The 15,309-nt window shown below is 43.0% G+C and overlaps 1 protein-coding gene across 4 annotated transcripts in view; it reads right to left on the bottom strand.

The window, feature by feature from the left end:
- The window catches only part of MOCS3 (molybdenum cofactor synthesis 3), a 115,337-nt gene that overhangs the window by 46,620 nt on the left and 53,408 nt on the right, over positions 1–15,309 (bottom strand). For all 4 annotated transcript variants that reach the window (XR_011321963.1, XM_069769473.1, XM_069769476.1 and 1 more), the window contains exons 5-8: positions 12,066–12,140; positions 11,788–11,905; positions 3,598–3,706; positions 3,379–3,441 (exon numbers count right to left, since the gene is read on the bottom strand). Coding sequence is in view for 3 of the 4 variants with exons in the window: in XM_069769473.1 (XP_069625574.1) it covers positions 3,379–3,441; positions 3,598–3,706; positions 11,788–11,905; positions 12,066–12,140 (365 nt within the window). In the remaining variant the exon portion in view is untranslated. The remainder of the gene's footprint in view (positions 1–3,378; positions 3,442–3,597; positions 3,707–11,787; positions 11,906–12,065; positions 12,141–15,309) is intronic.

Here is a 15,309-nt window from a genome sequence, read left to right as displayed (position 1 = left end):
ATAGGGGTGAGTTTCAAAGGACTGTCCAAGGATCAACTAATTGAGGCTTTAGAAGGAACTAGCCTTCAAGACTGTACTGGAGAGGGATTCCCAGAGCAATTGCAGGAAAGATGGGACCTAGAGGTAACTACCTGGAAAAGTCAGAGGGTTGTGTGGTATGAAAAGTTGGCATTGCTTGGGGACAAAGCCACCATAAAGGATAAACGGGAGGTGGTTCGGAGAGCTAATGAAAGGCAGCTCACTATGGAAGCAACTAGAAACCACAACACCCACCATGAGGTAATCTCCAAGAAAGGTCACCAATGTCCTCATTAATCCATTTAATGAGGCTTCAGGGGACATTGACTGATTCTTCCAAGTCTTTGAACACCAATGTCAGTTAATGGAAGTTCCAGAAATGGAGCGGATCAGACATCTGGAGAGACTCTTAGGTCACATACACACATTGAGTATTTGGTGAGTTTTTTATCTCAGTATTTGTATGTCAAAACCAGGAGTGGGTAGAAAATGCAGAAGTGTGTAAAAAATGTAGAAGTGTTTGCATGTGTTTCTATTATACTTTTTCTCTAAATGTTCCACTCCTGGTTTTGGCTTACCAATACTGATGAAAAATACTGACCAAATAATCAACGTGTGTACATGGCCTTAGGTGGTGGAGCTGAGGAAGCATATCAAGGTATGGACCCTCAGTGGAACCGCAAGTAAGAGGATATTAAAGAAACTATCGTGGAACATTATGTGGTAAACTCCATACACTTATAAAAGTCTGTTCCGATCGTTCTTCTGTAATAGGGAAGGCTCTTTTAAAATGAATGCTCATAGAATCAAACAAGCATGTCATTGCTGGCTGGAGGGAGAGGTAGCCTTAACTCAGGAGACCGCTCTCCACGTTATCCTAAAAGAGCAGTTCTTTGCCAAATTATCACTGAGATCAGGGAATGGGTACATGAGAGGACACCAGCAATAGTGGAACTAGTTGCAGCTTTGACTTACAATCAAGCTCCAGTGGAAGAATCTGCTGATGGATGGAGAGGACTGCCAGCTGCCCATCACCAGTGGTCCATTGTCTTTTAGTCTCCAATGTTCACTGTCTCACCAGACCACCACCTCATCTTTCTACTTGTATGAATGTGCCTCCAGCTATTCCTACCTCATCTTTTGGAATGCGACTGGTAAGGAATGTAGTACCGCACAGAATTTATGGTTTTAGGCATCTGCAGGCCACATGCCCATCTATCCAGTGGAGGAGTTGTTCTCAACCCCAAAAACAACCTTCTGCACCTACACTTGGGTATCAGCCTGCACCAAATCAACCTATTATCGACTGTCAACTACAATGGAGAGAGAGGCGTTACCACTTATGAGTTGACTTGCCTAATGACTCCGGCACCCATTTTGGACCACTAGGGGTTTATGGGGTGCGAGACACGGTCAAAAGTACCTCTAATCATCAAAGAAAGCACTTACAAGAAGTACTGCTTGGTGATAGGAGACTTCTTGATTTACTTGACATTTATCACCATAGATGATCCTAGAGTGGTGTGATGAGTGGCCTGTCTCCAAATATTCTCCTAGGAAACGATGTGAGAGATATTCAATGACTATTTGTGAGTGCAGGAAACAGAGTTTAAGCCAAAGGAAAGGTGAAAATGGAGCCTGACCCTTCAATCCTTTAACTTTATCATACAATATCAAAAAGAAAACCACCAACAAAATGCTGATGTGGATTGTTCATCCAAGAGGAGCCATGAATCATGTCAGATATCTACATGTACTTGACAAGCAACCTGTTAAGGTCACTAGTCTGTACATTAGTTTGAAGGAGGAAGGGGTTGTAACAATATGTCACCCGAAGGCCTTCATGGACCATAATGTACTTAAGCCTCCATTAGCATTTCTTAAGCCCCCGTCACACACAGCGAGATCGCTAGCGAGATCGCTGCTGAGTCACAAGTTTTGTGACGCAACAGCGATCTCAGTAGCGATCTCGCTATGTGTGACACGTAGCAGCGACCAGGCCCCTGCTGTGAGATCGCTGCTCGTGTCGGAATGGCCTGGGCCATTTTTTGATCGTTGAGGTCCCGCTGGGTAGCACACATCGCTGTGTTTGACACCTTACCAACGACCTCGCTGACAGGACGTCCCATTGAATCGTCATTAAATAGCATCCTTGTACAGGTCGCCGCATCGCTGCTGCGTCGTTGGTGAGATCTCACTGTTTGACATCTCACCAGCGACCACATAGTGACGCTTGAGCGATCCCTGACAGGTCGTATCGTTGTCGGAATCGCTCAAGCGTCGCTATGTGTGACGGGGCCTTTATCCTGCGTCTGGGTAGGGGGTATGTGTCTTTGTTCCTCTGTGCATAGGATCTTGCCAATACGCAACTGTTAAGACTGGCCGGAGACAGGGCTTCTGGGACCTTCTATGAATCTTTGAATTAAATGTATCTGACAGTTACAAGGGTTGGGGTGTATCTCTCCCCACCCAGGGGGTTGATCCCAAGAAGGTAGAAAAGGAAAGACTCATGTTGCTTGTATGTAACCCCTTCTCATGTACAGCACCATGGAATCAATGGTGCTATATAAATAAATAATAATAATAATAATAATAATAATAATAATGTTTGGGGTTGGCAGTTGTTGTTATGACTTGGAAGGACTGCTGTTCAGGGCCAGATCCAGGTGGCACTACTGTGACTCTTAGGGTACCGTCACACAGTGCAATTTTCATCGCTACGACGGCACGATTCGTGACGTTCGAGCGATATAGTTACGATATCGCAGTGTCTGACACGCTCCTGCGATCAGGGACCCCGCTGAGAATCGTACGTCGTAGCAGATCGTTTGAAACTTTCTTTCGTCGTCTAGTGTCCCGCTGTGGCGGCATGATCGCATGGTGTAACATATATCGTATACGATGTGCGCATAGTAACCAACGGCTTCTACATCGCACATACGTCATGAAATTATCGCTCCAGCGTCGTAGATTGCAAAGTGTGACAGCAGTCTACGACGCTGGAGCGATATTGTTACGATGCTGGAGCGTCACGGATCGTACCGTTGTAGCGATGAAAATTGCACTGTGTGACGGTACCCTTAGTGACTGGAGACCATCTGCTATGTACTATTGTTACCCACTTTGGATAAACTGATGGTTTAGAGAAGCTATTCAAAAGACCAGTGTTGTATTTTCCTTGGAATCGGATTACCAGGTGGTGCCCCCCAGATTTGTTCCTATGTTCGGTGGAATATTCTCCAAGTGCCAATAAAGGTCTTTTGGATTGTTCACCAGTCTGCTGTCCCTGCCTGCTCTGCCATACACCCAGTCACAGGTTATATCATAAGATAACTCTACTAAAACTACAGTAAAGGATACATGCCATTCCAGATGTAAGCTTTAACACTTCCAAAGCTTGCATGCATCCCATGATTCCAGGCACTGAAAGAAACATACAAATTATTTCCCATATACAATAAATAATGATTCAATTAACAAAATTCAAGAACAATTCACACTTCTAAAAATGTTCACCTAAGACAAGAAATAGCAAGCTCAGAAACTAAACTAATGAAAATGAATGTAATATACACCTACCAATACCAAGAACACCACCATCTGCACAGTTAGTTACAGTCTCTGCAGGTGGAGGCACAGGAAATAGGCACCGGTAACAAGGTCCTCCTCTATGATTATACACTGTAAGCTAAAAAGAACATTTCCTTTAGTAAAGATTTTTTTTTTTGCATAATCTTTGAAAATTCTGTTTGAATAGTGCTCATTATCTTTAAGATTGTACCATTGTGGAACTATATCATATATATTTTTCCCCAAAAACAAAATACATTTTAATTAATAGATGTTGTACCATATATTTTGGGTTAGACGATGCTCTTTTTTCCCAACATTTTTTGGGGAAATAGGGTAATCCAAACTGAAGCTGCAGTGGAGCAGGGTTCCAAGATCGCGGCTGCAGGGGCTCAGCCGTGGGCTCCAAGCTGGTAGGATGGGGTGTTCCGCGTTGCAGGGGCTCAGCCAATATTTTGTGAAAGCCCGGAGCCACTTACTTTTCCATACTCTTCAATGTGGTGGACTCTGGGAAAATGAATGCCGGAGGTAGCGAATGCGGAGATTGAGATCTCAGCACCAAAATCTCAATTGCGCATGCGCCGCCTCCGGCGGCCCTTTTAACGGAGTCCATTGCATTAAAAAGTATGGAAGATGTGGGGCTCTGGGCTTTAACAATGTCGGCAGTGCTCTCACACCAACAAACACCTTGTCTTACCAGCCTGGGGCCCACAGCATCGCCCCACTCCTGCCTCCGCCAGAGTCCTGCAGCACAAACCATGCCACCCGGGACCCCGCTCCATCATTGTCGCCCCCCCAGGTAAGCTACTGTAAAAGTAGATTAAAACACACACACCACCATTTTATTTAAAAAAAATCCCTGTTTTCTGCCCCAAAATTTGGGGGGAGTTTTATAAACTGGTGCGTCTTATAATCCACAAAATACGGTGACTCCACAATTGGATGAGTTAAAAAAAAGATCCATTGCTGAAATAATCCGGAGCCTGGAACAGCTCAAGGTCAGCACATGCCACAGCTCGTGGCCTAGGAAGGAAGCATAAGGCACTTATGTTGAGCAAGTATACAGAAGACACAGCAGGGGCTCCCAGCTGCTGCCTTCTGAGGCTACACATTTCTCTGCCTGTTTTATCACAGGAACAAATTTTTCTGCAGCATCTACAGCCCTATGAGCTCATCATAAATCAAGTCAGTGGCTGCTGAGCTCATACCTCAGAAAGAAGCAGCTGAGAGCCCCTGCTATGTCATCTGTATATTCTCTTATGCTTCCTCCCCTGGCCAGGAGCTGTGGTATGGGCCGACCATGAACCAGAGCATGGTCGACACATCAAATAAACCGTACACAGCAGGGGCACATTTATAAGTTTCTTAGCACAGGAACATTTTTTAAATCTAATTGTGAAAATTATTATTCCAAGCGCTAGTCATAAAAATGTACTTTGTTCCTGGGACAACCCCTTTAAATTCAACAAAAAAAATAAACTAATTATAATTAGTTATTACTGCATGTGAAAAGCAATCTACATTATGGGCATCTAAAACATAACCTTTATTAGGTCCTCTAGAATTAATGGACCCAGTACTAAACCACACCCAATAACAAGGTCTATACAAATATTGTGTAGTATAGTGCAAAACCTACCCTACCTAGAGATAAAGTCATGGCCGAAAGTGTTGACCCCCCCCCCCTGAAATTATTCCAGAAAATTAAAGTATTTCCTCCAGAAAATTATTGCAATTAGACATGTTTTGCAATTCACATGTTTATTTGCTTTATGTGTATTGGCACAAAAAAAACACTGGAAAAAAGGCAAATTGGACATCATTTCACACAAACCCCCCAAAATTGTCTGGACATGATTGTTGGCATATAACGCAAAGATTGAGTCAACTTCACACCTGAAATCAGATAAAAAAGGGGGGATTTTTCATACTGCCCACACCCATTACTTTTCATAATTGAGTTTGAATTAGCATCACATACTTGAAACAATTTTGTGCTGCCCATTTTGGAGGGTTTTGTGTGAAAATATGACCTTTTTTTTTGCATTTTTTGTGTTGTTCTAATACACACAAAGGAAATTTGTGCATAACAAAACGTGTCACTGCAATAATTTTCTGGCAGAAATACCGTATATACTCGAGTATAAGCCGACCCCCCTAATTTTGCCACAAAAAACTTGGAAAACTTATTGACTCAAGTATAAGCCTAGGGTAGGAAATGCAGCAGCTAGTGGTGAATTTAAAAAATAAAAATAGATGCTCCATACCGTTCATTATTGCCCCATAGATGCTCCATATAAAGCTGTGCCACATATAATGCTCTGCACCGTTCATTATGGCCCCATAGATGTTCCATAGAAAGCTGTGCCATATATAATGCTCTGCACCGTTCATTATTGCCCCATAGATGCTCCATATAAAGCTGTGCCATATAGAATGCTCTGCACCGTTCATTATGGCCCCATAGATGCTCCATATAAAGCTGTGCCATATAGAATGCTCTGCACCCTTCATTATGGCTCCATAGATGCTCCATATAAAACTGCCATATAGAATGCTCTGCACCATTTATATGGAGCATCTATGGGGCCATAATGAAGCTGTGCCATATAGAATGCTCTGCACCGTTCATTATGGCCCCATAGATGCTCCATATAAAGCTGTGCCATATGGAATGCTCTGCACCGTTCATTATGGCCCCATAGATGCTCCACATAAAGCTGTGCCATATATAATGCTCTGCACCGTTCATTATGGCCCCATAGATGCTCCACATAAAGCTGTGCCATATATAATGCTCTGCACCGTTCAGTATGGCCCCATAGATGCTCCACATAAAGCTGTGCCCCATATATAATGCTCTGCACCGTTCATTATGGCCCCATAGATGCTCCACATAAAACTGTGCCATATAGAATGCTCTGCACCGTTCATTATTGCCCCATAGATGCTCCATATAAAGCTGTGCCATATAGAATGCTCTGCACCGTTCATTATGGCCCCATAGATGCTCCATATAAAACTGCCATATAGAATGCTCTGCACCATTTATATGGAGCATCTATGGGGCCATAATGAAGCTGTGCTATATAGAATGCTCTGCACCGTTCATTATGGCCCCATAGATGCTCCATATAAAGCTGTGCCATATGGAATGCTCTGCACCGTTCATTATGGCCCCATAGATGCTCCACATAAAGCTGTGCCATATAGAATGCTCTGCACCGTTCATTATTGCCCCATAGATGCTCCACATAAAGCTGTGCTATATAGAATGCTCTGCACCGTTCATTATTGCCCCATAGATGCTCCATATAAAACTGTGCCATATATAATGCTCTGCACCGTTCATTATGGCCCCATAGATGCTCCACATAAAGCTGTGCCATATACAATGCTCTGCACCGTTCAGTATGGCCCCATAGATGCTCCACATAAAGCTGTGCCCCATATATAATGCTCTGCACCGTTCATTATGGCCCCATAGATGCTCCACATAAAGCTGTGCCATATAGAATGCTCTGCACCATTCAATATTGCCCCATAGATGCTCCATATAAAACTGTGCCATATATAATGCTCTGCACCGTTCATTATGGCCCCATAGATGCTCCACATAAAGCTGTGCCATATACAATGCTCTGCACCGTTCAGTATGGCCCCATAGATGCTCCACATAAAGCTGTGCCCCATATATAATGCTCTGCACCGTTCATTATGGCCCCATAGATGCTCCACATAAAGCTGTGCCACATATAATGCTCTGCACCGTTCATTATGGCCCCATAGATGCTCCATATAAAGCTGTGCCCCATATATAATGCTCTGCATCGTTCATTATGGCCCCATAGATGCTCCATATAAAGCTGTGCCATATACTGTACAATGCTCTGCACCATTCATTAAGGCCCCATAGATGCTCCATATAAAGCTGTGTCCCATATAATGCTCTGCACCGTTGATTATTACCCCATAGATGCTCCATATAAAGCTGTGCCATATATAATGCTCTGCACCGTTGATTATTACCCCATAGATGCTCCATATAAAGTTGTGCCATATATAATGCTCTGCACCGTTGATTATTACCCCGTAGATGCTCCATATAAAGCTGTCCAATATATAATGCTGCTGCTGCAATAAAAAAAAAAAAAAAAAACATCACATACTCACCTCTTTCCACTCAGGACGCCGATGCTTTCAATATTTACCTGCTCCTCGTGCGGCTCCATCTCCAGCAGTGACGCTCAGCAGAGGGCGCGCACTGACAACATCATCGCGCCTTCTAACCTGAGCGTTACTGCCAGAGGACGCTGGAGACGGATCCGGAGCGAGGAGCAGGTAAATATCGCGCAGCGCTCCCCGTATACTTACCTGCTCCGGCGCGGTCCCTGCATTCCCTGCTTCTCCCGGCGCTGCATCTTCTTCCTGTATTGAGCGGTCAGTTACCGATCATTTTCAGTCATGAATATGCGGCTCCACCTCTATGGGAGGTGGAGCCGCATATTCATGACTGTAATGAGCGGTACCATGTGACAGCTCAATACAGGAAGAAGATGCAGCGTCGGGAGAAGCAGGGACCGCACCGGAGTAGGTAAGTATAACTAGATAGCCCTCGCTCCCCCTCCCCTGCCGACCCCCGGGTATGACTCGAGTATAAGCCGAGAGGGGGACTTTCAGCCCCAAAAAATGGGCTGAAAATCTCGGCTTATACTCGAATATATACGGTACTTCATTTTCTGGAACAATTTAAAGGGTACCAACACTTTCGGCCACGATTGCATATAAAATCTTAGATATAACCTCCACTAAGTTATATTTCAAACCATTATACAGTTATATGAAAAAGTTTGGGCACCCCTATTAATCTTAAGCTTAATGTTTTATAAAAATTGTTTTTTTTGCAACAGCTATTTCAGTTTCATACATCTAATAACTGTTGGACGCAGTAATGTTTCTGCCTTGAAATGAGGTTTATTGTACGAACAGAAAATGTGCAATCTGCATTCAAACAAAATTTGACAGGTGCATGAGTATGGTCACCCCACCAGAAAAGTGACATTAATATTTAGTAGATTCTCCTTTTGCAAAAAATAACAGCCTCTAGTCGCTTCCTGTAGCTTTTAATGAGTTCCTGGATCCTGGATGAAGGTATTTTTGACCATTCCTCTTTACAAAACAATTCCAGTTCAGTTAAGTTTGATGGTCGCCGAGCATGGACAGCTCTCTTCAAATGATCCCACAGATGTTCAATGATATTCAGGTCTGGGGACTGGGATGGCCATTCCAGAGCAGTGTAATTGTTCCTCTGCATGAATGCCTTGAGTAGATTTGGAGCGGTGTTTTGGATCATTGTCTTGCTGAAAGATCCATCCCCTGCGAAACTTCAGCTTTGTCACTGATTCATGAACATTATTGTCAAGAATCTGCTGATACTGAGAGGAATCCATGTTAACAAGATTCCCGGTGCCGGCATTGGCCACACAGCCCCAAAGCATGATGGAACCTCCACCAAATTTTACTGTGGACAGCAAGTGTTTTTCTTGGAATGCTGTGTTTTTTGGCCGCCATGCATAACGCCTTTTTGTATGACCAAACAACTCAATCTTGGTTTCATCAGTCCACAGGACCTTCTTCCAAAAAGAAATTGGCTTCTCCAAATGTGCTTTTGCATACCTCAGCCGACTCTGTTTGTGGCGTGCTTGCAGAAATGGCTTCTTTCACATCACTCTCCCATACAGCTTCTCCTTGTGCAAAGTGCGTTGTATAGTTGACCGATGCACAGTGACACCATCTGCAGCAAGTTGATGCTGCAGCTCTCTGGAGGTGGTCTGAGGATTGTCCTTGACTGATCTCATCATTCTTCTTCTTTGCCTTTCTGATGTTTTTCTTGGCCTGCCACCTCTGACCTTAACAAGAACTGTACCTGTGTTCTTCCATTTCCTTACTATGTTCCTCACAGTGGAAATTGACAGGTTAAATCTCTGAGACAGCTTTTTGTATCCTTCCCCTGAACAACTATGTTGAATAATTTTTGTTTTCAGATCATTAGACAGTTGTTTTGAGGAGCCCATGATGCCACTCTTCAGAGGAGATTTCAAACAGGAGGACAACTTGCAAGTGGCCACTTTAAGTAGCTTTTCTCATGATTGCATACACCTGGCTATGAAGTTCAAAGCTCAATAAGGTTAGAAAACCAAAAAAAGTGCTTTAGTAAGTCAGTAAAAAGTAGGTAGCAGTATTTAAAACAAGAAAATAATAAGGGTGCCCATACTTATGCACCTGTCAAATTTTGTTTGAATGCAGATTGCACATTTTTTGTTAGTACAATAAACCTCATTTCAAGGCAGAAACATTACTGTGTCCAACAGTTATTAGATATATGAAACTGAAATAGCTGTTGCAAAAAAAACAATTTTTATAAAACATTAAGCTTAAGATTAATAGGGGTGCCCAAACTTTTTTATATAACTGTATATAGTTAGCACCTATTAGGTATGTATAGAAAGGAGTTTTGTGTAATATGGAGGCTCTAAAACAGGGGTGTCATACACGCGTCCTACGGGCTACATGCGGTCCCTTAGGCTGCTTCATGCGACCGCAGGCACTACTGACCCTAGGACACACATTCGACTGAAATGTATTGAGAAGCTCTCTGAACACCAATACAAATGGCAGCCGCGGGAAAATCAGAGGCCAGCAGCTAACATTGGTGTAAAGGCGCTTAGTAGTGACATCATAAGCCGTCGTGCTGGCACCCCGATGTCAGCTGGTGGCCTCCAATTGGCTGGCGGCTGTCATTGGCATTGCTGTGTACAGAGCTTGTCTCTGCGTGGCAATACATTTCAATTGAATGTGCATCGTTGTCGCCCTCCTGGACCGGGCCGCGATAGTCAATGGGTCTGCAGTGCAGGGCCACATGTGCAGAAAAGATGCCAAGTGAACGGAGGGCAGGTGAGAATTATTTTTTATCTTTTCTGTGTAGGATAGGGGACCTTACTCGTGGATGGAGAAATGGATGGGTACATTACTCCTGGATGGGAACATGGGTCCTGGATTGAGACAACATTACTGGATGGAGATACAACTCCCAGATGGGAAACTGGATGGGGTCGTACAATGGAACCAGGATGGGCACAATACTACAAGAGGAAGACATTGCTACAAGATGGAGACCAGGATATGGACATTACTAATAGATGAGGAGCAGGATGGGGAAATTACTACAAGATGAGGACCAGGATAGGGACATTACTACTAGATGAGGACCAGGATGGGGAAATTACTACAAGATGAGGACCTGGATAGGGACATTACTACTAGGTGAGGACAAGACGAGGACCAGGATGGGGACAATACTACAAGACGAGGACTTCGATGATCATAATACTACAAGATGATGACCAGGATGAAGGCATTACACCAAGAGGAAGACCAGTATGGAGACATTACACAAAGACGAGACATGGCTACAAGGTGGGGGACATTACTACAATATGGGGACCAGAATGAGGCATTACTACAAAGGGGGGACAGGATGGGGCATTAATACAAGATTTACATTAATACAGGATGGGAATGCTGTAGATAAGCCCCTGATGTATCCTAAAAGATGAGAAAAAGAGGTTAGATTATACTCACCCAGGAGCGGTCCTGCTGCGGTCCGGTCCGATGGGTGTCGTGGTCCGGTCCAGGGCCTCCCATCTTCTTACGATGACGTCCTCTTTCTGTCTTCACGCTCCGGCGCAGGCATACTTTGTCTGACCTGTTGAGGGCAGAGCAAAGTACTGCAGTGCGCAGGTGCTGGGCCTCTCTGACCTTTTCCAGCACCTGCCCACTGCAGTACTTTGCTCTGCCCTCAACAGGGCATACAAAGTATGCCTGCGCCGGAGCCGCAGCATGAAGACAAGAAGAGGATGTCATCGTAAGAAGATGCGACGCCAATCGTACCGGGACCGCCCCTGGGTGAGTATAATCCAACCTCTTTTTCTCATCTTTCAGGATACATAGGGGGCTTATCTACAGCATTACAGAATGCTGTAGATAAGCCCCTGATGCTGGTGGGCTTAGCTCAACTTCCATTTTGGGGGTGACAGGTTACCTTTAAAATAAAAATCAATATGTGGAACCTCCAGTACCATTTTAGATTATCCATCACTGAAACTTATTATTGCACTTCAAAAAGTCAAAGACAATTACCTGGCCTTCCCATCTTAATGCACTTGCTGATACTAATGGTTTAGCAGCGGCCACACAAGCATCATTGATCAAATATCTGGTTGGCACATTGTCGGAGCAGTCTGCTATGACGTCATATGTTATGGGTTATATAAGGATAGTACACGAATCCTGTATCAGGGATACCTTTCCAGTGCAGGAAAAGGAACTTGCCAGACTTGCATTGGAAACAATTACATTTTTCTGCATTTACAAATGTAAACTAATAATCATTTGGGAGCACAGACTTGAAAGGATATTGCTGAATAAGTTGGAGAGCATTCCTGGGGTTTAGCATCATCTGATAAGGAACATATTCAACGGATGAGTTTAAACTGAAATGAGCAAACAGAAATATTATTAACATCTGATAAGTTAAACACAAGTAATATATAAAAGTGCCATACACATTAGAAAAAAGTTGATTGATCAACAGTTAAATGAATGTTTGTCCAAGGAGCAATCGTTCAGCAAACACAGCAATATACATTTCAGCTGATAATGGCAGCTACCATAAAGTGAGGATGCAGTCAGTAGGTCTTGTGTCACGGACGACAATCGCATGCTCGGACTGGCCGTCGGCGATCTTGACCTGAATGTGACAGCTGCAAAGAAATACATGTCATCAGCAGAGCCACCGGCCAGTCCGAGCATTGCGCTGTGATCATCGTCCGTGTTATACGGCCGTCTGACTGCGCCCTTAGATTATACCTGACAAGTATAGTCATTATAGAAGAACGAAAAAAAAAAATTCTATCTCAAAATGGCGTTGCCGTAGCATTTATCGGATCGATAATAGCTGCTACTGGGCAGGAACAGCCGGCGCCATTTTGAGACAGAATTTTTTTCCTGAATAAATTTATATCAGCAAATAAAATAATTAAATGCACATTATACATGCGATCATGTTGCAGCGCCTGCCTGCTGAATGTGTTTTTTTTCCAATAAATATAATATTCAGTATGTAAAATATGGGGCAGGTCAGTGAGGGATCAGTGACCTGTCAGAAGCCATACAAATTAATATGTAAGCAGAGCACCACATGAAGACCCCCCACAGGCCGCCTTAGGGCACGAGAATCTCATTAACTGAAAATAAAGATGAAACAACAACCCCAAGATGGATTTTATCAACCCAGGTATCATTTTAGTCAACATAATGGCGCCGACCTGACACCGTCTGTAGGTTACTATGCACAATCCTGCTGACAGGTTCCCTTTAATTAATGTTCTATTTTGGAGGAACAGACTTATACAGATGCATCAATACAACATATGGGTTTTTTCTTCTTATGGAATAAAACAAGTGGGTCATTTGAATTTTAATATTTCTTACCTTTTTTTAATCTTAAATGCATATTTTAGGGGACTAGAATCTGCAATAGTTTAATCTCCGACTTTATAATTTTTCAACGCTACTTCTAATTTACTACAATAATAAAAATAAAAAAAATATAAAAAGAGAAAGTGATGTGCTTCTTGGATTTGCTGTACAAAGGGACTGAGATGGCAGCAATTGAGGCTTTCGCCAGGCCCCTGGCTGACAAGACAACACATAGCGGAGGGCTGAAGAAAGTCAGTGCTGCGTTTACATGGTTTAACAGCAGCAACTTGAGCAACATCGGCTCTCTGCTGTTACAGGAGATTGCTGAGCGACACAGCAGGTACCTGCCGTGTATGACACAAGCTTAGTCCCTGAGCCCATTCCATACATAGGTACGTGATGTAGGATGTACCTTTACGTCCTATGTCGAGAAAGTGTTAAGAGTAATCTCAAACTACCTCCAAAAAACATCCTTCTACAGTGGGTACAGAAAGTATTCAGACCCCTTTAAAATTTGCACTCTTTGTTTCATTGCAGCCATTTGGTAAGTTAAAAAAAAAAGTTCATTTTTTCTCATTAACCCCTTTACCCCCAAGGGTGGTTTGCACGTTATGGACCGGGTCAATTTTTACAATTCTGACCACTGTCCCTTTATGAGGTTATAACTCGAACGCTTCAACGGATCCCGGTGATACTGACATTGTTTTCTCGTGACATAATGTACTTCATGATAGTGGTAAAATTTCTTTGATATTACCTGCGTTTATTTGTGAAAAAAACGGAAATTTGGCGAAAATTTTGAAAATTTCGCAATTTTCCAACTTTGAATTTTTATGCAATTAAATCACAGAGATATGTCACACAAAATACTTAATAAGTAACATTTCCCACATGTCTACTTTACATCAGCACAATTTTGGAACCAAAATTTTTTTTTGTTAGGGAGTTATAAGGGTTAAAAGTTGACCAGCAATTTCTCATTTTTACAACACCATTTTATTTTAGGGACCACATCTCATTTGAAGTCATTTTGAGGGGTCTATATGATAGAAAATACCCAAGTGTGACACCATTCTAAAAACTGCACCCCTCAAGGTTCTCAAAACCACATTCAAGAAGTTTATTAACCCTTCAGGTGCTTCACAGGAATTTTTGGAATGTTTAAATAAAAATTAACATTTAACTTTTTTTCACAAAAAATTTACTTCAGCTCCAATTTGTTTTATTTTACCAAGGGTAACAGGTGAAAATGGACCCCAAAGTTGTTGTACAATTTGTCCTGAGTACGCTGATACCCCATATGTGGGGGTTAACCACAGTTTGTGCACATGGCAGAGCTCGGAAGGGAAGGAGCGCCGTTTGACCTTTCAATGCAAAATTGACAGGAATTGAGATGGGACGCCATGTTGCATTTGGAGAGCCACTGATGTGCCTAAACATTGAAACCCCCCACAAGTGACACCATTTTGGAAAGTAGACCCCCTAAGGAACTTATCTAGAGGTGTGGTGAGCACTTTGACCCACCAAGTGCTTCACAGAAGTTTATAATGCAGAACCGTAAAAATAAAAAATCATTTTTTTTCACAAAAATTATCTTTTCGCCCCCAATTTTTTATTTTCCCAATGGTAAGAGAAGAAATTGGACCACAAAAGTTGTGGCACAATTTGTCCTGAGTACTCTGATACCCCATATGTGGGGGTAAACCATTGTTTGGGCGCATGGGAGAGCTCGGAAGGGAAGGAGCGCCGTTTGACCTTTCAATGCAAAATTGACAGGAATTGAGATTGGACGCCATGTTGCGTTTGGAGAGCCACTGATGTACCTAAACATTGAAACCCCCCACAAGTGACACCATTTTGAAAAGTAGACCCCCTAAGGAACTTATCTAGATGTGTGGTGAGCACTTTGACCCAATAAGAGCTTCACAGAAGTTTATAATGCAGAGCCGTAAAAATAAAACAAAATTTTTTTCCCACAAAAATAATTTTTTAGCCCCCAGTTTTGTATTTTCCTGAGGGTAACAGGAGAAATTGGACCCCAAAAGTTGTTGTGCAATTTGTCCTGAGTGCGCTGATACCCTATATGTGGGGGAGAACCAACGTTTGGGCGCATGGGAGGGCTCGGAAGGGAAGGAGCGCCATTTGGAATACAGACTTAGATGGAATGGTCTGCAGGCGTCA

This window comes from Ranitomeya imitator, chromosome 5 (assembly GCF_032444005.1).
Source record: "Ranitomeya imitator isolate aRanImi1 chromosome 5, aRanImi1.pri, whole genome shotgun sequence".
NCBI classification, from domain to species: domain Eukaryota; kingdom Metazoa; phylum Chordata; class Amphibia; order Anura; family Dendrobatidae; genus Ranitomeya; species Ranitomeya imitator.
This window is presented reverse-complemented; position numbering and strand designations above follow the sequence as displayed.